The sequence below is a fragment of the Leucoraja erinacea genome, chromosome 9 (assembly GCF_028641065.1).
Source record: "Leucoraja erinacea ecotype New England chromosome 9, Leri_hhj_1, whole genome shotgun sequence".
NCBI lineage: Eukaryota > Metazoa > Chordata > Chondrichthyes > Rajiformes > Rajidae > Leucoraja > Leucoraja erinaceus.
The window spans coordinates 29,449,346-29,474,950 of record NC_073385.1 but is presented as its reverse complement, the minus strand read 5'-3'; the positions used below and the strand labels follow the sequence as shown (position 1 = coordinate 29,474,950).

General features: G+C 40.7%; 1 protein-coding gene across 2 annotated transcripts; it reads left to right on the top strand.

The window, feature by feature from the left end:
* On the top strand, nt 1-25,605 carry LOC129700181 (GTP cyclohydrolase 1-like). Of its 2 annotated transcripts, none has more exons than XM_055640451.1 (6): nt 1-532; nt 15,171-15,280; nt 17,770-17,825; nt 20,469-20,500; nt 22,655-22,739; nt 23,554-25,605. In XM_055640451.1, the coding sequence occupies exons 1-6, from the start codon at nt 193-195 to the stop codon at nt 23,678-23,680; spliced, it is 750 nt and encodes a 249-aa protein (XP_055496426.1). In that variant the 5' UTR covers nt 1-192; the 3' UTR covers nt 23,681-25,605. The 2 variants fall into 2 exon arrangements, with proteins under 2 accessions (XP_055496426.1, XP_055496425.1); XM_055640450.1 differs by lacking the exon at nt 17,770-17,825 and adding an exon at nt 18,530-18,585 and having other exon boundaries at nt 4-532.

Below are 25,605 nucleotides of genomic sequence, written 5' to 3'. Positions count from 1 at the left end.
TTTAAATATCTATTTTAAAGCCTGCGCTTGCACAACAAGTGCTGCTGCTGATCTGTGTTCAATGAATGAGTTGTGCCCAACCAATGACAGGTTACTACCAGGAAGCCACTCTTATTAAAGGAGCCGCAGACTTGCATTTGAAACACAGATTCATCTCTTCACAAGGTGTTGCTGTAGCCCCAGCTCGCGTTCATGGATTGCCCACAGCAGCTGGCCGGGGGAAGCAAGGCCGTGGTACCGAGCGGGGCCGGACCGGGCAGGGTCCCCGGCTCTGCGGGCGGAGACGCGGGCGTCTGGATGAACGGGCACCCGGAACCGGCGGCGGCGGCGGCATCGGCGGCTCCCTGGAAAGAAGAGCGGACTCGCAGCATCGAGGACGATCAGATGAACCTGCCCAGCCTGCAAGCCGCTTACTCGGCTATCCTGAGAGGATTGGGCGAGGATCCGGACAGGCAGGGGCTGCTGCGGACGCCGTGGAGAGCGGCCACCGCCATGCAGTTCTTCACCAAGGGCTACCAGGAGAATATCTCGGGTAAGCGTTACATACGAGGAAGTGGCGAGTCCTGCTTCTCTCGCCAACAACTAACAATATCATTCATTTGCGGGACTTTCCCGAGCTCTGCTTTCTTGCAAAGTTGGTGGCGTTGATTGACAGGTTGTAACATCGTCGCAAGGAATTGCAGATGCTGCAATCTCGAGTAAAACACAAAGTGTTGAGTAACACAGCGGGTCAGGCATCACCTGGGGAGGGAATGGACAGATAGATGATGTTTCCGAAGGGGCTCGACCCGAAACATCGCCTATCCACTCCCCACGTTAACAACAATATTGTTTTTTTAATGTGTTGAATGTATGCTTGTTAATATGTTGAACTTTTGTTCTAATGTTTATGAAGAGCGGAGGGTCAGGACAAATCCTGTCGGGTGATGGGTGAAGACACGAGGGGGAGGGGAACTATCAACACCCCACCCTCCCCGACCTGTACCTCGAAGCTCTAATGTCTTTGCCCCCCCCCCCCCCCCCCACTTCCCCCTGCATTCATTCCTTCCTCTAGCTTCACAATTCACAACTATTCAATCCCTTTGTCTCACATCTTCTGCCTTTTCATCTCTGGCCTTTGTCCAATTATCTTGCCATTATCTTGGATTTTGCCGATCAAACAACCCCCCCCCCCCCCCCCCCCCCCCTCATTTGTATCGACCGATCTCTTGCCAGGTTTAGACCCATACCCATCTCTCTTCTAGCTTTCTCCCCCCCCCACCCCCCCCCCCCCCCCCCCCCCCCCCCCCACAATCAGTCTAAGAAAGGTCCCACACTGAAACATTCCCTATCCATGTCCTCAAGAGATGTTTCCTCACACTTATTGTTGCCTAGAAACCAGCCCTCTCCTCTCACCTGTATCCACCCATCAACTGCCAGGCTTTGTCTGCCCCCCCCCCCCCCCCCCCCCCCCCCCCCCCCCCCCCCCCCCCCCCCCCCCCCCCCCCCCCCCCCCCTTCTAACTTTCTTTCCAAACCACACATTCAGTCTGAAAAAGGCCCTGATCTAAAACATCACCTATCCATGTTCTCCAGAGATATTATCTGAGCTGCTCTAGCACTTTACATGTTGCAATTTAAGTGTTGGGCGAGGTGGTTCCAGCTGTATAACAATTTGACTGTAAATTATGATATCCCTTGGATGAAACTCAACAAACCTGAATGTTCATACCTGACTTTATTAGAAAAAAAAATCTCAAATTACCATAAATGTTAATTTAACTCTTAAATGCCATTCCCTATTGAAGGTATCTTTGTCTGACTTTTGTTTCAGCAGATGATGCCCAGCTCCAGAAATGTGAATCTAATGTTACAACATGATGACAAATCTGGGAATTTTTAATTGTTTTGCAAGTTCCCCTCAATTGCAGGAGATGTGAAAAATGTGTGCACTTAAATTTTTGTTTTGTGCTTGTAAGCGGCTTTAAGTCTCTCTAGAGATATCTACTGATCCATAGCGACGGCTGGATTAATTTAAAAGAATGTCCCTTTAGGATAATTTTACGTGGTCGTGAGGACATGCATTGTAAGAACATGCATATTTGTCATTGCCTAGCCTTACATTTGTTAAGTTAATTTCTGATGCCTTTTTCATTAGTTGGATCTCTGTTCACAACTGTAGTATGATTGTGCATTTGTAGGCAGGATGACTCATCAAAACTAACCCCAGTGTTTACATTTTTAAAACAACATGACCTTTTGTTTAGTAAAACACTCTTGGAAATGACTAACCAGTTTCCAGCACTCCTGCAAAATAAAGTGGGGTTTTATTTCAGACATTAAATTGGTTTAATGATCTCGTTCTAGATTTTGGCTCATTTATGTCATGTTTGCATATGAACGATTATAGGATTTATTTTTAACTCATTATAACAATTGAGAGCAGAGAGGAACTTTGAAAGAATTTAACATTTTGTGTTTCTGATATTTTTAATGTTGATAGTTGTAAATTTATTGTCATTTGTATGATCTTTATCTCTGCATGTGTGTTCCGCTGTGAGCTTTTACTACCGTCAAAGCTGTTTTGGTAATCTGGCATGAACCAACTGCGTAGAGTGAGGACTTGTACAGCTCCAGGTTGGTGTATGGCGTCAGCATTCTTGCTTCAGACTGTTGGGCTAACTGGAGAAGGGCCTGAACATGATCTTTCTCATTCAGGCCAAGTGCACATTTTTAGATAAAATGCAAAGTGATAGTATAGCCCAGCAGGTCAGGCAATATCTATGGGCATTTTGAGTTGGGACTCTTCTTCAGGTGTGAAACTTTTCCTATGCATTCCCTCCACAGAGCCTGCCTGACCCTCTCAGTCACTCCAGCACTTAGTGTTTTTCTCAAGATTCCACCATCTGCAGTTCCTTGTTTGCATTTTTAAGTGCCTTGCACTTTCTAATACGTATTATAACCTAATGTCAAAGGCAAAATAATAAGACCCTGTTGTGAAAAATGTCTATGAGTGCATAAGACATTGATGAGATATGGTTTTAGACATATTATCTCACAGCTCGTTTGATAACCCTAGCCTGCCATTCTAAAGAGATCTATGCATATTACAATCATAATCATTTTAAATCTTCTATTCCAGTGGTATAGATGCTCTTTTGTTACATGAACTAATTTGTTGGAGAAATGTGTTGCTGTCAGTAACACACAAAATACATTTCCAAATATTATTCTGTTTCTTTAAATGTATAAAGAACTTTGATCTCGGCCTGTGAGTCATACGATGAGTAATGTTGCAACAGATTTTGCAATCTCATTGCTTCAATAAGAGAAAAAAGTAATGCTCTCATTTACAAGAAGTGAGAACTTACTTTGTCGTAATTGTTGTCATCCATTAAGATTTGTACCATAACCGAACATTTGTGTCATTGTCTATTGGAGTGAAGTGAAGTTGGAAGTGAGTGGGGTAAGGCTAAGAACGAATTCAAAACTGGAAGTAGAGGTAATAGTTAAAGTAAATCTTATATTGGTATGAAGGATTCTGAATTGTTTCTTCTTTGCAAACCCTACTCAATGGAATAGCATAGTGATTGTGTATATAGTGGTTTAAACATGCTGATGTAATGTTAAATCAAGTCCAACCCAAGTAATTTATTTTAAGTCTGCTAAACCAAAGGATTGGAATTGAATGTATTACAATGGTTGCTTTCAACAATATTTAATATGATTACACTTTGCAAGAAAGGGTGCATAGTTAATCTTCGCCTTGTGATCAATTTTACAGAATTTGTGGTCTGTATCCTCTGCAGATTGTGGTTTGCATCTCCTTGCATTTCCTCAATGTGGATAAAGAGCGGTGTGTGCCTTGCTTCCCATACCCTTGTGCTTTATTGAGGCACACTCTTGAGAATGTGCTCTCCCTTTCCAGCAAGGATCACACTGCTTTTGTGCACACTAGAATCTCATAAAGAGAATTATTCATGATATGTGGATGTCGCTGGATTTGCTGGGATGAGATTTATTGTCTATCTCTCTAGTTCATTAAGTAAGTGTAGATCGGTGTCATTCATGCTTGGAGTCATTCTGTGGCTCCGCCCACTGGTTTAATAGAAAGCCCTTTTCCCTTCCGCAGTCTTGAGAAGTGTGTTAAGCTGAAATTACCTATGCTGTATTGCTAATAAAAGTCTTTGGACGTGAGTTAAGTAATTCCAACAGTAAGGAAACAGCTAAGAGACAAAGATAAGTGTTTGGATCTGGAGCAGGGATGGGGCACCTATTCATGTTGGAATGACGCATTAAATTCATGTTGGAATGACGCATTAAGTTAGCTGTAATCTAATAAGGCCGCATCCAGGAAACTTCAATTAGATGGACTTCAAAATGTACATTATTTTGTTAAAATTGCCCTCATGACTTACTAATGTTTTAATTGTGGCTGTCAGTCGGGGAGGATTATTTCATTGAATCTTCTTTTACTCTTTGGTATTTTAAATATGTTCATTTGAAGATTAAAATTAAAATAATAAAAGACGAACAAAAAGATATTAATAAAAGGTAGACAAAAATGCTGGAGAAACTCAGCAGGGGAGGCAGCATCTATGGAGCGAAGGAAATGGGCGACGTTTCTAGTCGACACCCTTCTTCAGACCTGAAGAAGGGTCTCGACCCGAAACGTCGCCTATTGTTTAAATGTGACAGTAAATATGATGCATGATGTTCCAATGAGTTTGGAGGGAGCAGTCTGGCCCCTGTCTTTGGCTACAAATCTACACCACGACCCAGGCCCCACACACCCGGCTGTGATCCTCACAGCGCGCCACACTCTGCCTCACTTTCCAGTTGCCAATTCACCAAGATTCCCAGTTGAATGCCAGATTATTGGATTTATATATTGGATGTGTCCTTGCTACCCAAGGTAGGACATATTTGTGCCAGCAGCGGTGCAGTGATTATTGACCCAATTAGTGCCATGGATGGGAGACTCGTTGGTTCCAGAAAAGTAAAAGATCGACCGCTGACCTTTTGAATGGCGGAGCAAGAGGGCGAATTGTCTGCTGTTTCTTGACTGTATTTTCCTTTGAGATGAGGTGGGAACGCACTTTGTGTCCGCTCCATGGACGTGGCCTCTCACTGTCGACTGTTTGCTGACTCCCCCTTGCTTTTCTGTATATGTCTCTCTAACGTATTCTTGGGTTTGAGCGCAGGTGAGGTGAGTCACTTCCGATTTATTCTGCTTTCTCTTGTGCGTAATCGCAGATTTTCAGCTTGTTTTTTTGTTTGTCAATCTGCACAAACTCATAGTGATGATAAACGCTGCACTTCGCACTTTCCACATCATCATTGTGACCACATTTCAACAAGTGCGTTATTAGATGCACGTTCAAGAAACATTCCATGATCATTGTTCTCTTCTGTACCTTGAACTCAAAGAATCAAACCCACGAGGCTTTCACTAGGTTAAAGAAGGGAATAAAACAGATGCATTTGCTGTATTAAGGATTGCAGACTGAGCTGCCACTTGGGAGATCTCCCCAACATTCCTGGTTTTCAAGAAAGGAGCGAGAGAAACGGGGAATTACAGACCAGTTAGCCTGACATCGGTGGTGGGGAAGATGCTGGAGTCAATTATTAAAGAAGTGATGATGGCGAATTTGGATAGCAGTAAAAGGATTGGTCCAAGTCAGCATGGATTTATGAAAGGAAAATCCTGCTTGACTAATCTTCTGCAATTTTTTGAGGATGTGACAAGTAAAATGGATGAAGGAGAGCCAGTTGATGTAGTGTATCTGGACTTTCAGAAAGCCTTTGATAAGGTCCCACACAGGAGATTAGTGGGTAAAATTAGAACGCATGGTATTGGGGGTAGGGTGTTGACATGGATAGAGTATTGCTTAGCAGACAGGAAACAAAGAGTAGGAATAAACGGGTCCCTGTCAGAATGGCAGGCAGTGGCAAGTGGAGTGCCGCAAAGCTCGGTGCTGGGGCCGCAACTATTTGCAATATATTAATGATTTATATGATGGAAATAAAAGTAACACTGGCAAATTTGCAGATAACACAAAGCTGGGTGGCAGTGTGAACTGCAAAGAGGATGCTAGGATGTTGCAGGGTGACTTGGACAGGTTGAGTGAGGGGGTAGATGTATGGCAGATGCAGTATAATGTAGATAAATGTGAGGTTATCCAATTTGGTGGCAAGAACAAGGAGGCAGATTATTATCTCAATGGTGTCAGATTAGAAAAAAGGGAAGTGCAACGAGACCTGGGTGTTCTTGTACACCAGTCACTGAAAGTAAACATGCAGGTACAACAGGCAGTGAAGAAAGCTAATGGAATGGTGGCCTTCAAAATGAGAGGATTTGCGTATAGGAGTAAAGAGGTTCTTCTGTAGTTGTACAGAGCCCTGGTGAGACCACATCTGGAGTATTGTGCACAGTTTTGGTCTCCTAATTTGAGGAAGGACATTCTTGCTATTGAGGCAGTGCAGCGTAGGTTCACAAGGTTAATCCCTGGAATGGCGGGACTGTCATATGAGGGAAGATTGGAAAGACTGGGCTTGTATTTACTGGAATTTAGAAGGATGAGAGTGGATCTTATCTTACCTATAAAAGGACTGGACAAGCAAGATGCAGGAAAAATGTTCCCAATGTTGGAGGAGTCCAGAACCAGGTGGCCACAGTCTAAGAGTAAAGGGGAGGCCATGTAAAACTGAGATGGGAAACTTTTTCACCCAGAGAGTTGTGATTTTGCAAAATTGTCAGCCACAGAAGGTCTTGGAGGGCAATTCACTGGATGAATTTAAAAGGGAATTAGATAAAGCTTTAAGGGCTGGCGGAATCAAGGGATATAGGGAGAAGGCAGGCACGGGTACTGATTGTGGATGATCAGCCATGATCACAATGAATGGCGGTGCTGGCTCAAAGGGCCAAATGACCTCCTGCACCTATTTTCTATGTTTCTTCAACGTCTCTTGGCTCATTTTATTATCAAAAGTTCCATCTGCGTTGATGGCCCTCATACTTGTCCCAAGTGGAAACTCATTTTTCAATCACTAATTCAGCAAATGGCAAATGCTTTATTCACTGTCCTAACCAACTGATCCGCAGGGAAAGCCTTGTAGGAGTGAGTAGGAAGGAACTGCAGATACTGGTTTACACCGAAGATAAACACAAAATGCCGCAGTTACTCAGCGGGACAGGCAGCATCTCTGGATGGAAGGAATGGGTAACGTGTCTGTCAAGACCCTTCTTCAGGGTCACCCATTCCTGTCCAGAGATGTTGCCTGAGTTACTCCAGCATTTTGTGTCTATTTTCTTGTAGGTGTGAGTTTTCATTTCAACACATCGTCTTCTGCTTGTGAGATTAGAATTGAAAACAAAATGAATATCCCACTGAACTGGAGGGGTAAGTAAAAAAAAAAACGGAGCTGTGAATGTTTGCAATGTCCAGGAATACACGTATCATGCAGCTTTCACTCTGTGTAATGATGTATTAGTGTAATATCCTTCGTTTAGTGTTTCCACTCTTGGGTCCACAATAGCGTTGATAAGCTGCTCGCACGGCTTTATCAGTTTCTTCTGTAACCGGGGTGTACACTGAGTTGTTTGCCAGACAGTTGCCATATCAACCCCGTTGTCTTTCTGTGATGCAGTTTCTGAAAATAACTGGTAAAGTCAAACTTAATCGCAATTTCTTGAAAGGTATGGTGTCATCATGTTTGTTTCATATCCAGAGATGATTGACATTCTGTTTGCGAACATCACGCTGTGGAAATATTTACAGGCTTGTAATCGTTTTAGCTCCGGCTAAACTGATCTCCTTGTGTGACAATTGATGCGTTCTTTCACCATTAACTGCAAGAAAGATATGAAAACCTCCAGTTGATGAGTTAGATGATTTATTTGGCAGCTTCACCACTAACCCAAATGACTAAAAATCATGTCTTTGTTAATTCCAACTATCACATTATAAATAATCCAACAATACCACATGATTAAGTAATGTATCATGGTGTTTCCAGCCATGGATAAACAGTGTTTGCTATCAGGGATATAAAATACTGCTAACATTTAAAGTGTTAATAAACCTCTACAATTGTTATATACATCCATCTTCATTAATGTCTCCACCTGACTGATCTGTTTAAAACTCTAATCCCACAACAACAACAACATTGACAGTTAATTCCCCTGGTGAAACACTTATGTATGCGAGCTAAAAGACTCGGAAACAACATCTACCCGTCTGTTACCAGACTTCTGAATTATTCTTCCATCAGCTAGGATACGGTCTAATTCTCCTCTACCTCCTTCTAGACATTGGACCCTTTCTCTGGGACTGTTCTGCTACAAAGCTGAGAACTCTCTTCTGTGCTCTGTATCTCTCCCTTCACTGTTCCTATTGTACTTGAGTTTGACTTGATTGTCTTTATGCATAGTATCATCTTCTTTGATTGGGTAACATGCAAAACAAAGCTTTGTATTGTACCTGGGTACACAGGACAATAAACCTAAACCAACATCACGTTCTCAAACCAACTAAAGGTGTCAGTGACACCCAAGTGTGATTATTAATAAATATGCACAAATTATTTCCTGTTTCAATGCACTGTGGATGGATTGATTGTAATCGTGTATAGTCTTGTCGCTGACTGAATAGCACGCAACAAAGCAGCTTTTCACTGTACCTCATGACAATAAACTAAACTATTAGAGCATTAGAATAAGATGTTAGCCAAGTGAGGGGGGGGGCGGGAAAAAGAAAGGAAAAGGTGGAGATAGTGGGCTGTGGGAGAGCTGAGAAGGGGAGGGGATGGAGGGAGAAAGCAGGGACTACCTGAAATTGGAGGTCAATGTTCATACCGCTGGGGTGTAAACTACCCAGGCGAAATATGAGGTGCTGCTCCTCCAATTTGCGGTGGGACTCACTCTGGCCATGGAGGATGCCCAGGACAAAGGTCAGATATGGAATGGGGGGGGGGGAGAAAGGGAAGAGTTGAAGTGCTGAGCCACCGGGAGATCGGGTTCGTTAATGCGAACTGTGCGGACCATCCATCGGAGCGAGATGTCCGTCGGGGAATGTTGCCAACTGGCCCACTGCAGACTGCAATAGTACGTGCTGAGGGACGCATTGAAGCTCGGTGCAGCCAACACAAGGCTCGGTGGGGGAGGACCACAGTCTAGGTTCCTTCCGCTGCTGGACATGGGGGGGCAGGGTGTGGTGGAGACACCCCTCAAAATAAGGGAAGGGATTCCACACCAGTGGGCCACATGAGTGGCAAGAGTGTGGGGTAAAATTGTAATTTGAGGAAACTATTGTACGTATGTATACCCTTTTGTAAGGATCATGTATTGTATATATTTATTTCTCGAATAAAATATATTTTGAAATTTAAAAAATGCGAACTTTGCGAGGTGTTGGGCGAAGCGATCGCCAAGCCTGCGCTTGGTCTCACCGATGTAGAGCAGTTGACACCTAGAGCTGCGGATGCAATAGATGAGGTTGGAGGAGGTGTGCAGGTGAACCTCTGCCTCACCTGGAAAGACTGCTTGGGTCCTTGGATGGAATCGAGGGGGGAGGTAAAGCGACAGGTATAGCATTTCCTTTGGTTGCAAGGGAAAGTACCAGGGGAGGGGGTGGTTTGTGTGGGAAGGGGCAAATTGATCAGGGAGTTGCGGAGGGAGCGGCCTCTGTAGAAAGCCGAAAGGGGAGGAGATGGGAAGATGTGGCCAATGATGGGATCCCGTTGGAGGTGGTGAAAATGTCGGAGGATTATCTGTTGTATGTGGTGGCTTGTAGGGTGGAAGGTGAGGACAAGGTGGGGGTAGGGTACTGACATGGATAGAAAATTGGTTGGCAGACAGGAAACAAAGAGTAGGGATTAACGGGTCCCTTTCAGAATGGCAGGCAGTGACTAATGGGGTACCGCAAGGCTCGGTGCTGGGACCGCAGCTCTTTACAATATCCATCAATGATTTAGATGAAGCGTTTCAAAGTAACATTAGCAAATTTGCAGATGACACAAAGCTGGGTGGCAGTGCGAACTGTGAGCAGGATGCTATGAGAATGCAGGGTAACTTGGACAGGTTGGGTGAGTGGGCAGATGCATGGCAGATGCAGTTTAATGTGGATAAATGCGAGGTTATCCACTTTGGTAGCAAAAACAGGAAGGCAGATTACTATCTAAATGATGTCAAGTTGGGAAAAGGGGAAGTACACTGGGATCTGTGGTCCTTGTTCATCAGTCAATGAAAGTAAGCATGCAGGTACAGCAGGCAGTGAAGAAAGCAAATGGCATGTTGGCCTTTGTAACAAGATGAGGTGAGTTTAGGAGCAAATAGGTCCTTTTGCAGTTGTATAGGGCCCTAGTGAGACCATGCCTGGAGTATTGTGTGCAATTTTGGTCCCTAATTTGAGGAAGGACATTCTTGCTATTGAGGGAGTGCAGCGTAGGTTTACAAGGTTAATTCCCGGGATGGCGGGACTGTCATATGCTGAGAGAATGGAGCGGCTGGGCTTGTATACTCTGGAGTTTAGAAGGATGAGAGGGAATCTTATTGAAACATATAAGATTATTAAGGGTACACAAAAATGCTGGAGAAACTCAGCGGGTGGAACAGCATCTATGGAGCGAAGGAAATGTGCAACGTTTCGGACCCAAACCCTTCTTCAGACTGATTCCAGCATCTGCAGTTCCTTCTTAAACACTAAGATTATTAAGGGTTTGCACACGCTAGAGGCAGGAAACATGTTCCTGATATTGGGGGAGTCCAGAACCAGGGGCCACAGTTTAAGAGTAAGGGGTAAGCCATTTAGGACGGAGATGAGGAAACACTTTTTCTCACAGAGTTGTGAGTCTGTGGAATTCTCTGCCTCGGAGGACGTTTGAGGCCGGTTCTCTGGATACTTTCAAGAGCGAGCTAGATACGACTCTTAAGATAGCGGAGTCAGGAGATATGGGGAGAAGGCAGGAACGGAGTACTGATTGGGGATGGTCAGCCATGATCACATTGAATGGCGGTGCTGGCTCGAAGGGCCTATTCCATCACTAATTGTCGATTGACAAGGGGGGGGGAACTCTGTCCTCGTTACGAGTGGGGGGATGGAGAGTGAGAGCGGAGCTACGGGGTATAGAAGAGACCCTGGTGAGAGCCTCATCTATAGTCGAAGAGGGGGAACCCCTGTTCCCTAAAGAATGAGGACATCTCCGATGCCCTGGTGTTGAACACCTCATCCTGGGTGCAGAAGTGGCGCAGACGGAGGAATTGGGAGTAGGGGATGGAGTCCTTACAGGAAGCAGGTTGGGAAGAAGTGTAGTCCAGATAGCCATGAGAGTCAGTCAGTTTGCAGTAGAGCTTTTAAAGTACTCAGTTTGGCTCCAAGTTTGGGTACTATAGTACAGTAGGCTGAATTGTCATTCTAGAGGACTCTTGGAGAATGGGTATATCAGAAGTACAGCCACAAATATCTTGGCAAAAATCAAGTTTGGAAGTTAAAAACGTGAACAAAGGTTTTGGTAGCAAATGGATTGTGTTGGGGCAGAGATGGCAATGTTCAAGGAAAGATGGGCAAGCACCTCAAATTGAAAACTAAGGTCACAGAACAGATCCACTGTTCGGGAAGGCTAAAGGATGGAGTTTGTGGTGCAACTGAAAATAATGTTATCAGTCTTTTCAATTTTGGTTGTGGAAAGTTATGGTACAATCAGGAATCTGATAGCGAAGGTGATGAAGTGGATGAAAGAAGAGATTTAAAAAAAAATGTTATGACAGACATGCTGGCTTGAGATACTTTCATGATGCATTTGGTGAGCTTTTTCTATTTTAATGTAACAATAAAATTAATTTATTAAGTAATTGGAAACTACAGCAGAAATGAAAACAAGCTGAGCCTTTATTTGTACAAATAAACCATGCATTCACATTATTTTCATTAATATATTTTGAAATGGCATGATTATGGCTACGAATTTACATAAATGAGTGAATATATTGTAGTAATATTGTATACTCTTTTTGAAATGTAACTTACAGAGCCCATAAACAGCTGTTTTGGTTGAAGTCTGTGGCTGACAATAAAAAAAAAACTGTGCACTTAATAGTTGCTGTAATTACGGCCTAATTGAATGGATTTATAGACAGGAAATTGGCATCTGCATTGTTGTTGTGAGCAAGAAATGATAATGCGTTTGTGAAAAATGGATGGAGCCGGAAGAGAATAATCTTTGCAATGTCGTTGCTAAAGAGATTTTCCAAGATACTAAAGGTGAATGGTTTGAAAACATTGAAAATCAGTTAATTAAATTTCCCAACATTTAATCGTTTATTTAACCTGTACTTTTATTAAATTATTCAGGAGTTTTGCTCAAGATATTAATTTTCTACAAATGTAATTGAGGGAATTAGAAGTTTTGCTTCAAGAAAATGCGTAGTACGTTGTTACCATTGTATTTAAAATTCAGAGGCATTTATTAATAGTAGTTCTCTTAAAATATTTAAAATTCTATTGAATATTGCGTTGGCTTTTGTGGTTAAAGCAGGTTTTCTGCCACTGATTCCAATGCTCTTGTTATATTGTCCGTGTCAGAAAAGTCAAGGAAAGTGAGATGTTGCCAATTAGTTATGTGCTTCATTTTTGGGGAGTATTTTGGCAATACACTAAATTGAAAGAAGTGCAAGGATTTTTTTTCGTGAGAGGCAGAATGTGAAAGAGACAGGAGCCTGAGGAATAGTAAGTATATGATATGAGAACAATTTGGATTTGAGTTCAAGTGCTATTGGAAAAGCAATGTAGATCAATAGCAATAGTATCACAGTCCAGATACTAAAGGAGCTGTCCCTCTTGGGCAACCTAATTGGTGAGTTTAGAAGAGTTTGAAAAAATGACATGTTGAAGACCTCCTTCGACCTCCATCGACTATGTTGAAGACCAGCTTTGACTAGCTACGACTAACTAAGGGAAAATTAAACACCGAATAGTGTAGAGTGAAGACTACCTCCTTCAACCTCCCTTCGACTATGATGAAGACTATCTATGACTACCTTCGACTACCCTCGATTACCTACGACTAACATGCCGACCAACTACGACTTGCTACGACTAAACCTACGAGTAAAAAAAGTATCGACTTTTTTTTCCATGGCGACCTTTTTTTACTCGCGGGCATTTTTTAAACATGTTTGAAAAAAACCGCCGCGCACTAGCTGAGACCTCGAGTATGCGGAGACCACTCTCGAGCATGAAGGAGAGTTATGAAGACCTCCTACGACCTCGTGTCAACCATGCTGCTAGTACGAGGGCAAATTCGCCAGAACTCGCGGATTAGGTCGCCCAAGTGGGACAGGCCTTTAGAATTTATGGAGGATGCTGATGAGTTTCAGATAGGAGCTGGTGAAGATATATTGGAGAGAATTGTGCATGTAGCCCAGTCAATTATACAGACCAGATTTCCCACAATTGACTCCATCTATACTTCACTCCATCACAGGAAAGCAGACAAGTTTTCACCATGGTTATCCCTTCTCCACAATCCTGTTGGGCAGAATATTGAAAGAGCATACGACCAGACTCATGAACAGCTTGATCCCCTGTGTTATCAGACTGTCCGTCCATAGACTAGCTTGCAGACCATTTCTCCTCTACCTCATGAAGACATTGGACTTTGTCTCTGGAACTGGTGTGCTGCAATGTTGAGAACTATAATCTGCATTCTGTACCTCTTCCTTCTCTCTACCTATTATAATGGAGTTTGACCCTGATGGTATAATGAGAGTATTTGGATTCTATCCAAACAAATATTCTGATTTCTGGTATCGTGATAAATAATAAACTTGAACTTTTGCGTAATAGTGGAGTTGAGGAGTGTGGTGAAGGTGGAAACATTTCTGACTAGCATCAAAGATTTCTGTCATTAAAATGGGAATTCTGCAGCTTTTAGTTTCCTATTAGATTGTTCCTTTATCAGAAGAATAAATTACTACATTGAAAGATGCTCTCAGTGAGTTATGAGTTTACATTTTGAGGAGTGTAATGATTATTTTCTTTTGCCAGTACAAATTCATCTTAACAGTCTGACTTCTTGCGTGTTCTCAGCAGATCGCCCAGTCACCAGGATCTGATTCTAAATTATGAATACCAATTTAAAAAAAAAATTAAAGTGAAACTGGATTTAACATTAAAGTAACCATGGATTTTTTTTTTTTTAAATTCTGATCAATATTCCAGTGCAATAATATCTGTGTCATCTCCAGCCAACAAAATGTCTTCTCAGGAAATTATGACCCCTCTGCTGGTATTTTGAAATCCAGTTTCAGTGACGGATCAATGTTCAGTTGCCATTGGTATCAGCCACCATTTCATGCTCACTTATCTCCGGTGAGGTATTACAATATGTCGCTGCCTGCATCACCATTCAGCCACTTGGTCAATAGAGCAGTATGTTAAGTTTCTTGGGTCGTTGACATCGTTAGTATTTTGTATTTATTTTGCAAGAAAGACTGAGGAACAGAAACAGTAATGGGAGAAAACAACAGTTTAAGAATTAAAATTAGACTAGATTGTAACCTTAAAGGTGCCATGGTTTAAAAACAAAAACATATCACATTTTTGTGTAAGGTAAATTCCCACATATTATGACATCAATATGCTGATGCAATAATTGCTGCATCAGTTCTTGCAAAACAAAATGTCTACTCTGGGGAAACTTAACTAATTCAGTACCTGAGGTGTCACTGCCCCGTTACTACGATTAAAGTTATTTTTTTTTCTTGCTGACTCGCATGTGATGCTTTGGCAAATGCTTTTGGAAAGTCCAAACACGACGTCTACCACGGCACCTCCATATGTTGTACCTGGTTTAAAGTAGTAACAGTTTGGTTTTTCACATTTGCCTTTAATAAACACATACGGCCTACCCTCACCAGTTTTTGCTATTCATTCCAACTTAATATGTCCTTGGAAGTTTATAAGTAAATTGCCTGCTTTATACATGCTCCCCTTTATTTGAACATGGTGTCATTTTTATATTCTTTCAGTTCATTTCTGTATCAACAGCAGATTGAAAGACTGGTTGTGCAGCTTCTGTGTAACCTTAAGCAACTTGAAACACTTCCCATTCACACCAAGTGACTGGTAATTATTTCATAAAAAGTGTGTTTCTGGATGTTTGACAGATGACATGTCTTTTCATCTCTAGATATTGTAAACAATGCCATATTTGATGAGGACCATGATGAGATGGTAATAGTCAAGGACATTGACATGTTTTCCATGTGCGAACACCATTTAGTCCCATTTATTGGAAAGGTAAGCAATGCAAAATCCATTTTAAATTGATATTAATTACACCCTTAACTGAGTGGCTGATCTCAGTATTATGTCACTGTAGTTTGTTGTGAGATACATAGGAAACATAACGTGATCATAGCTTTTGAACTCTTGTTTTTGTTTAGAAACAATGTAAAAGGTTACTGTTCAATGGAAATAATGTTCATTCACTCCTCCAGTTCCAGAAAATTTGAAAAGTTCTTGACATTTATTTCAAAATACTTTGCTGAGAACAAGGAATGCTTCAGGGTGGACATCACTTAAATAAACCAGATCACAATAGACATACTGTAACCTTATATAACCTGAACATTGCAGCAGTAAGCTGCATGAACGGATTATATGTATTTGCAAAAGGGATTGTGTTTACATCTATCCTGGATCGTGAAATGTTATTTTAGTTCTCTTCCTTTTAAATCTTGAGAATAACGCCAGCAAAATATGGATTATCCTGGGATGGAATCTTAATTTTGTGTTGAGCAGCACACTTAATTGAGATGTTTTGTAACAAATGATGACTGTCTTTGTAGGGAGTGTCCATTGACAGCTCTTGGAGAGAGGTTATGAACCCTTTTTTTATGCCTTTGATTTTTTTTTTAAATGTTCCCTATTTTTTTTATTTTTAATGTACAATAAATGTAAAATAAATTAATTATTTTATTATTAAAGAAAACCATCCAATTGCTGGTACTTGCATTCCTAAAGGAGGAATGAAATGTAATGGGCTGATAGTATCGAGCCTCTCAGCAAAGATCTCTTGTGCTGCACTCTGGCCTTGATGCTGATACTCTTGAGCGAGTGTACCAGCACCTTCATCGTCTAAGGCTTGTATTGCAACCATCAGGCATGAAAGTCAATGGTAGACTGACCTGCATTTGCTGGAGTTTCTCCCTGGAGCTTCCCTCAGAAGCTCTTTGGCCCAACCTGCCCCGACCGACCAACATGTCCCATCTACATTAGTTCCACCTGCCTGTGTTTGGGGCATATCCCTCTAAGCATGTCCTATCCATGTACATGTCTAAATGTTTCTTAAAGTTGCGATAGTACCTGCTTCAACAACCTGCTCCGGCCATCCATTCTATATACCCACCACCATATGTGTGGAACATGTTACCCCTCGGGCTCCTATTAAATATTTTTCACGTCCTTATCTTTAACCTATGTCCTCTGTTTCTCGATTCCCCTTCTCTGGGCAAGAGATTGTGATTTTATACACCACTATAATATCACCCCTCATCCTCCTGCGTTCCAAGGAATAGAGTCCTAATCTGCTCAACCCGACCCAAAAGCTCAGGCCCTTGAGTCCTGGCAACATTCTTGTAAATACTCTCTGCTCCCTTTCCAGCTTGACAATATTTTTTCCATAACATGGTGCCCAGAACTGAACCCAATACTCTAAATGCAGCCTCACCAATGTCTTATATAACTGCACATGTGTATCATGATTTTCTGTCATGTGAAACGGTTCTGGTCATTGATTTGTGGAGGTGATATGTTGTGTTTATGTACAATTTACCAGAATGGCTCCCTGGATTAGAGGCTATTAGCTACAAGGAGACGTTGGATACATTTGGATTGATTTCTCTGGAACGCCGGAGGATCAGGGGTGGCCTGGTAGAAGAATATTTTTAAAAATTACAACATTCGCTTACATTGGCTGGCCCTGTTCAGATACCTTTGAGGGTAAATAAGATGAAAAATTCTTCAGACGTGTTCTGTTTCTCTCTCCGGGAAAACCTGACCTACTAACCACTTGCAGCAAAACACAAAGTGCTGGAGGAACTCAGTAGGTCAGGCAGCATCTGTGGAGCGAATGGATAGGCAACATTTGTCATGGGACCCTTCTTCAGACCCCCATAATTTTTTTTTATTTTTTTTTAAAGAATCCCAGTATCTGCAGAATTTTGCTTTTTGGGCTAATGAATCGTAACTGCTCTATTATTTGTTGTTCCCTTTTTTTTTAACTCTAGACTTAATTATTCAGGCCACAGCAGTTGCTGTGTATTTCTTATGTGATTGTAGTTCAACGCTTATTCCTGTGCAGAATTATAATCATATTCTGAAGTTGGATTTGGATTTTGTCAAGTTCAGCTCTTCCTGAAAGTTGCAAGCACAAGGCAAAATTTAAGAAAATCTGCTTTCACTGTGGATGCTTAGAGCTGGACTTACTGTTACAGAACCTAACATTAAACAGGGGAGATGTAGCACACAATGCAACAACAAGCTTTGTGGTTTCTTTGCCAGTCAAGGTTTAGGCAAAGATCACTACTGCTATAATGCAAACTAATTTACTAGATTGTCAATTAACCTACACATGTCTTTGGAGTGTGGGAGGAAACCGGAGCACCTGGAGAAAACCCATGCAGGGTTGTGTTTTATATTTATTTTTGCTGCTCATTAACCAGTTACTAATATAATCTATTACATGTAAGATTCTCTACCTTTGAATCTCTCTCCTTTTTTTCCAGGTTTCAATTGGTTATATACCAAACAGAAAAGTTGTAGGAGTGAGCAAGTTAGCCAGGTAACTAGGCCTGAGGGCTTATGTGAGAGAGAGAGAGAGAGTGAGAGAGTGAAAGATGCAACAAATGGGACTTTGTAGAAACTCTGGTTTCAGTTGGGTGCTTGCTATTCCAGTCAATTGGAGCCGGCATATATTGAAACAAAAGCTGCAATTCTCCAATTGTTGTTATCTGTGGCAATATTATTAAGTCTTTGGTTTGACAGAATATAGATGATAATATATCTACTGTAATATACTGCATGTATCTGTAAATGTTCTTAATTAAACAGTTTAATCATATTTAACAGTGGTGTAATTATTGGTGTAATCAAAATGCTCCCAGATGTCACTGCTGTAGATATGCATGGCCAATGCATTACTGGAAATCTTTTGTAATGTATGTTCTGCCAAAGACTTGAGAGATATGGCTGTTACTAGCTTTAGAAAATCAGAGTTCCTTATAGTTTAGTTCAATGTCTTGTAGTTGAATGAGCACTTTCCCCTGGAGCAGTATTACTCACAGCTTGCTATGTATTCCAAAAGGTTGCTTATGATTGCATGGTCATCCCATTGCACACATTTGGCCTCATACTGATTCAGGACCCATCAGAAAATGTCAGCATCTCTTTTGTGTATAGATATTTCAATTTTGACCTGGCTGAGAAAGTTCTCGGTCCCTTCTGTGTGTGGTCAGATGTAGTCAATGTCTTCTTTCCGTTCTGTAGGTACATATAGGTTATCTACCAGAAAGACGGCTCCTTGGCCTTAGCAAGCTAGCCAGGTAAGTCGTGATTAGCCGTGAATGAGGATCAATAAGGACACCTTGGTTCCAAATCATTGCCTTCAATTTTGCTTTGCTTCTTCAATTTTAATCTTACACTTTCCTTAAGTGGAGCAAAATAAATGTTAAATACATCAGATAGTAAAATAACATATTAAATTATATATGTATTGTTTAAAATCGGGAGCAATCCATGGCCCACTTAGGATTCTTGCCAACCTTAAGATATAAATGAATGCTAAGTTATTGAGAAGATTCAAGCCTGAGATCAATAGATTTTCAGATGTTAAAAAATTGTCAGGAAAGTGTTGTGTTAGAGGATGAGCCAGGGTCGTAGTGAACAAAACACTTTTATTTCCATTACTTTCACGTATATCTAAAATCTTTCGCTGGCCATTCATTTTTACAGGAGTTTGACATTTGATTTTGTGATTTGTATGTCAGATGTTTTTGATATTTACCCCTCGGGGAAAGAGGGAGATCTATATATACATCGGTTGATGATCTGTGATTATTGACATTTTGTAATTAATTAATTAGTTTATTTGATGATTCCCACTGAATATCTTTTTCCTGGATATTGGCTTCTCCCTTATCTTAACCAAGTTTTAAATTGATAAAGTTTCGATGGTAATATTTGCCACTCCCACCCGTAAATTAAAATATTTTGATCCAGAATTCTATGTAGTCAACAGTCTTCTTTTCATGTCCATCTTGTTACAAATGTTGACCTTGCTGTCATCGTCCGTCCTGCAAAGGACACAAGCTTCCGGCGACAATCAGTGGGAGCCATCACTTGTCGCAATAGATGATGGTGGTAGCAGAATTAGCTCAGGATACTTCCAGTTTCCAGCCCCACAATGTGGATGCTTCTGCTATGGGGCCTGTAGTCAGCAGAAACATCATGCAGGAAAGAAGGACAAATTGAAATATCCCTTATGTTGCAGCTCCCATTTTAACCATTGAAAAGCACCTGGTACAATAGATGCCAAAGATGACTCCAAAATGACCTGTGCTAAGTAACCAAAAGCTGATTATCAGAGTGGTGAAACCATACCAGCAGTTCAAGCTGAAGATAGACACAAAAAGCTAGAGTAACTCAGCAGGACAGGCAACATCTCTGGGGAGATGGATGTGTGACGTTTCGGATGTAGACCTTTCGTATTTTGCTCAGGATTCCAACATCTGTAATCTTGGGTCTCCCAAGATTGTTCCTCATCTGCCTTAAAGGTGCCTCTGTGAACACCGCTCTCCTTGTGAGATTTGACAAGATTTCCCAAATTGTCACCCATTCCTTCTCTTCAGAACTGTCCTTCTCAGTTGCTCCAGCTTTTTGTGTCTATCTTCGGTTTAAACCAGCATCTGCAGTTCAAGCTAATCTTTTTATGCAATGCACATAAAGTATCATAATTTGCTGTTACTATTTCAGTGATATTTTAATTTATATCGATCATTCATGGAGCACCAACCTATCTTGCATTAACCCCATAAATATGAAATAAAGATACAATTTATAAAACTAAAATAATGCAAATTAACTCAATTTACCTTATCTTGTCTGTTGCTAGGATATTTCTTTTGTCCACATGCAATCAAAGCAAGTTATACAAATATTATTAGTAAGCTTTTTCTCTAATGCATTTACCTGATAGTTTGTCATTCTAAATACAGATATGATATTTTCTCATGTATAGTGATATTAAACAACAAATATAGATAAATGATAACATTAAGATTTGTTAGGCTGCCCTTAGATTAAAAAAAAAATAGTTCATGAATTGAGTAGAATGAAATGTTTGTTTGTCAAAAGTTACTGAAGCATTGCTATTACACCTGCGTACTTGTTTAAATCATGTACTCATCCTGAATTTTGGATTTTCCAGAATTGTTGAGATTTACAGTAGGAGACTTCAGGGTAAGTGGTTAATTAATAGTCAAAACATTTTAATTCAACTTGTCTTAAATCATGAGATTCTGAAATAATTTGCCAGGGTAGATGGCAATAGGAGGTTTCTAACATGGGAAATCTTGTTAAATATCACAAGAAGAGAGGTGTTCACAGAAGCACCTTTAAGGCAGATGAGAAGCAATTTCAGAGACACAAGTGTGCAGATACAAACGTGCTGGAGGAGTTTACTGGGTCACACATTATCTGGGAATGAGAGATGACGTTTTAGGATAAGACCCTTCTTCAGGACTGGTTAGGGGGAGAAAGCTGGAAAAGACAGGTTGGGGCAGACAAAACCTGGCTAATGATAAATGGACACGGGTGAAGGGGGTTTGATTGGCAGGTGGTAGAGTAAGTGACAGATGAGAGAGGAGGGACAGGTTTTAGATCTATCTTGATTTTTTAATATTGAAAATAAAACACTTGCTGGCCTATAATCTCAAGCTCACGATATGTTATCTTATTCTATGAGACGCAATTGGTTTCACGGGACTTGCCCCTTTGTGTCATATTTTATTCTTTACTCTCATCCCCTTTTGCATATTCCTCAACCAGTCTATTGCTGTCATCACTGGCTGTATTCCATTCAGAAACACAAGGAAAGATTGAAGGACTTGCAGGATGGCTCATTGTATGGCACATGCAGGAAAGTTATATCTCAATGAATGCACTTGTTTAGCTAATTTCAGTAGTTGGAGGAAAACGCCATAAAGATCGAGACCCAATGGAGCAGGAGAGCGAGTGTGACATAGTAGCACACATAATAGAGGATTCATCACCAAGGAGATGAGAGGAAACCTAAGATAGAAATGAGGTAGCGTGAGACATCAAAATCAAGAGCGTCTGATGTGGGTAACTTGCAGCAGTGAAGGAAAGTTGTAAAGAATTTACAGAAAGTGAAAATGGGCAAAAGTGCAGATTTGGGGTGAGCTAAAACAAGCACTCTGTGTGAAGGAGGTTCTGTTCTTGCCAGACTTGAGTTCTTCAAACTGCTTAATTAATTAATAAATTGCTTAATACATGTGCTACATTGTAATAGATAGTAATAAATGTAATACAATCTAACAAAGGATTTACTTCCAATTCCTCCATCCACACCGTATCTGCACCCAGGATGAGATGTTCCATACCAGGGCATCAGAGAGGTCCTCATTCTTCAGAGAACAGGGGTTCCCCTCTTCTACCATAGATGAGGCTCTCACCAGAGGGTCCTCTTCTATAGCCCGATATTTTGCCACCTCCAAAGTGATCCCACCACTTGCCACATCTTCCCATCTCTCCCCATTCCCCCCCCCAACTCCATGGTCAAACAAGGGCAGAGTCTCCTTTGTACACCTCGCTTTACCTCTCTCCCCCCCCCGCCTTCCATCCAAGGACCCTACCAGCCATCGGCAGATACAACCTCCTCCAAATAATCCCTGCTCTAGATGTCAGTTCTCTACATCGGTGAGACCAAGTGTAGGCTTGGCGGTCGGTTCCCCGAACACCTCCGCTCGGTTCACAATAACCAACCTGATCTCCCGGTGGCTCAGCACTTCAACTCCCCCTCCCATTCCAAATCTGACCTTTCTGTCCTGGGCCTCGTCCATGGCCAGAGTGAGGACCACCATAAATTGGAGGAGCAGCACCTCATATTTCGCTTGGGCAGTTTGCACCCCAGTGGTATGAACATTGGACCTCTAATTTCAGGTAGACCTTACTTTCTCCTTCCCTTCTCAGCTCTCCCTCAGCCCTTTGGCTCCACCTTTTCCTTTCTTCCTCCCCCCCCCCACCTCACATCAGTCTGATGAAGGGTTTTGACCCGAAACGTTGCCTATTTCCTTCGCTCCATAGATGCTGCCTCACCCGCTGAGTTTCTCCAGCGTTTTTGTCAACCTAACAAAGGATTATTCCTTTTTTGTATGTGGTGAAGGACATGTTTAAATGATTAAATGCACACATTTAAATAAGAATTTAATATACGTGTGGTGATACATTATTAAAATTATATTTTGCATGGAACTGATCGTGCTAATATAAATTAGGAATTTAATTGTATTAATGTAATATTGAAAAAGCATCGTTAAATACATCTCTACTTTGATTTTGTTCTTACGGGTACGTTGTTCTGTCCATTTGCAGTCCAAGAGCGTCTCACCAAACAGATTGCTGTTGCAATCACAGAAGCTTTGCAGCCTGCAGGAGTAGGAGTTGTAGTTGAAGCAACGTAAGTGTTGAGCACGGAATTTGCTGGGAAAAGCCAAGCTGTTTTTAATTTCTATAATTGTTTGTACAATTTTTCAAAATGTTGTACGACTCTGACATTAAATAAGTGGTGATGAGATCAGCCCTGGTGACATTAATGTTTGGGCAGAATAATCAGACCAGTGGGAGGTGAAATGGTGGGAAACGGAGAGTGCTTTTGTGTACAAAGCTATGCTGTCTAAATAGTCCATTCTCTTCCAAATTTGAGTAAATCCCATTGTGAAGAATATTTTGCACCACTGAAGTGAAGCTCGCTGGCCTTTTTCACCTTGGATTCTCTCTACTTACTTTCTTAAACAAAGAAACAACTTTACATACACTCCAGTGGCTGGAGAAGATAGAAGGATCAATAAGGCTCCCACAACCTCCTTTCAATCTCCCCTTACATTGATCTCACCGTCTTCCATGGTAAATGCAGATGAAAAGTACTTGTTCCGTTCCTCGCCTTTCATCCTCTGACTCCAAACACAAATTCCCTCATATCCTTGAGCATTCCTACCCTCTCCCTGGTTAACCTCTTGTTTTTAATGTACATATAAAAGCCATGGCAATGTTGCAGTGAAGAGATGATTGCTCAGTGTATACGTAGGATTTGATATTGGAATAACAATGGGAACAGTTTTGGAAAATGGGGTGGGCCAGTTACAAATGTAAAAGTTCTGATGGGATGAAGTTGAACTAAACTCTGAACATGCAAATCCTTCCAAAAGAGAATTATATGGGGACAGTGAGGAAATAGCATCATCAGCAATTGATAATACAACGTTACTTTGCAGGCACATGTGCATGGTGATGAGAGGAGTACAAAAGATGAACAGTAAAACGGTAACAAGCACGATGTTAGGTGTTTTTCGAGAGGACCCAAAGACCAGAGAAGAGTTTCTGACTCTTATCAGGAATTGAAATTCACATCCTCGATCGAACTTAATTAAATATTTTGGATGTTTATAGATGTTCGGTAAATGCTTTGTATTGTAAGAGGGCTAAATGTGGGATTCAGATGTTCTTTTAATCACATTCATTGAATAATGTACCTGTATCAAAACCTCGAATCGATAACATTTTAGTTTTATAACTAAGACTTTCAAAAACAAAACAGCTTTGCATCTGATGCAATTAAATAAAGATTTATAACTGTAATTCTAGTGTAACAATTTTAAATAGTTTATCCTGCCATATATAATAGTCCAATGGACAAATAATCACAAGTATAAAATAGAAGATAAACACAAAATGCTGGATTAATGAATGGGTGATGTTTCGGGGCGAGACCCTTCACATGTTTGAATAAGGGTCTCGATCCAAAACGTCACCTATTCCTTCTCTCCATAATTGCTGCCTGTTCCGCTGAGTTACTCCAGCATTTTGTGTTTATCTTCGGTGTAAACCAGCATCTGCAGTTCTTTCCTACACGAGTACAAACTAAATATATTAAATGTATTCAACATCAGTTAATCCTTTCTTCCCTGCACAATTCACATACCTTTTCTTTGGTCCTATGAGAATTTTTTAACACTGGAATAAGATTGCCTCTTATTCTACTCATCCCCACTGAATATAGTCCAAGCCATTTGTCCTCAGCAACAACCCTTTCATCCCAGGAATCTACCTTATTTTCAATACCACTCTGTATTCTACATCTTTCCAAGAGTAGGGACCAAATTGCTACTCCCAATGTACTTTTTCCAAAGCCCTATCCAATTTATATCAGAATTCCTTAAATTTGTACTCCAACCTCAATATCCTTAATTACACTCTTGCAATAAAGTCTATCATTCTTATTCCTTACTCCATTGCAAGCCGACCCTGAGGACAAATGATAGCCTTGAACAGCACGTTGATAAAGTAACATGCGATGGACAGGACAATGTTTTCAATATCCTCAATGAGATCACGGTTAGAAAAAGGGGTTGTGATCGGTGGAAAAAAGAGAATATCTTCTTTGAGAGAGGGAAGAGATAAAAATGGGGAAGGTACAGTTGACTTGGAGAAAAAAAACAAGAAATGGTGGACGATGATCTGTTATTAACATTGAGAGATTTAACTTTGCAATCTACCATAATGTGAATAAGAACATGGATGGCCAAAATTCAAGAAAATTGAGATATTTAAATAATTACAAATTTCCTGTTTTGATCTAAGGACCAACCAGACAAGGCAATTTAGTTTGCAAGGCAATTATAATGAAGCATATTTATCTTGCAGTAATTAAATGTGATATTCTGAACAAGGCACAACAGAAGCAATCATACAAACTTGGGTTATGAAATCACATGTTAAGGATATTAACAAGCTTAATGAAATAGAATGAAATTATTTTGATGCCTGTCTTTAATGGTAGTGCTAAACATTTTAAAATACTGATCATGCCTCTTAAAAAGCAGGAATAATATAGAAATACATTAAGCAGATGTATATATTAAGATTCCAAATCCATATGATAATGAAGACTTTAAATGCTATTTATAAAACAAGAAAATTATGTCAAAGTATAAAGATGAACATTTTATCAGTATCATTTAAAACCAAATACTTGCAAATCAACTTTTTGATTATAGTTATTTTTAATATACAAACTATACTTGAGCATAAACTAATTTCTTGGAGTCAGAGTACAATATTGTGTAAGTGTGAGTGTATCATTGGATAATTAGCATTTATGTAAAAAATATATTACTTTTTAAAATGGATCCAATTTATTATTAAGCTATGAAGAAAAATTGTCAATTTAGGAACCAATTAATTTAAGTATATTTATACAATGAAGAAGGTCTAAAATGAGTTCTGATGGTCATTTTTCTCTTTTTGTTAGGCCGTTGAATCTTTTT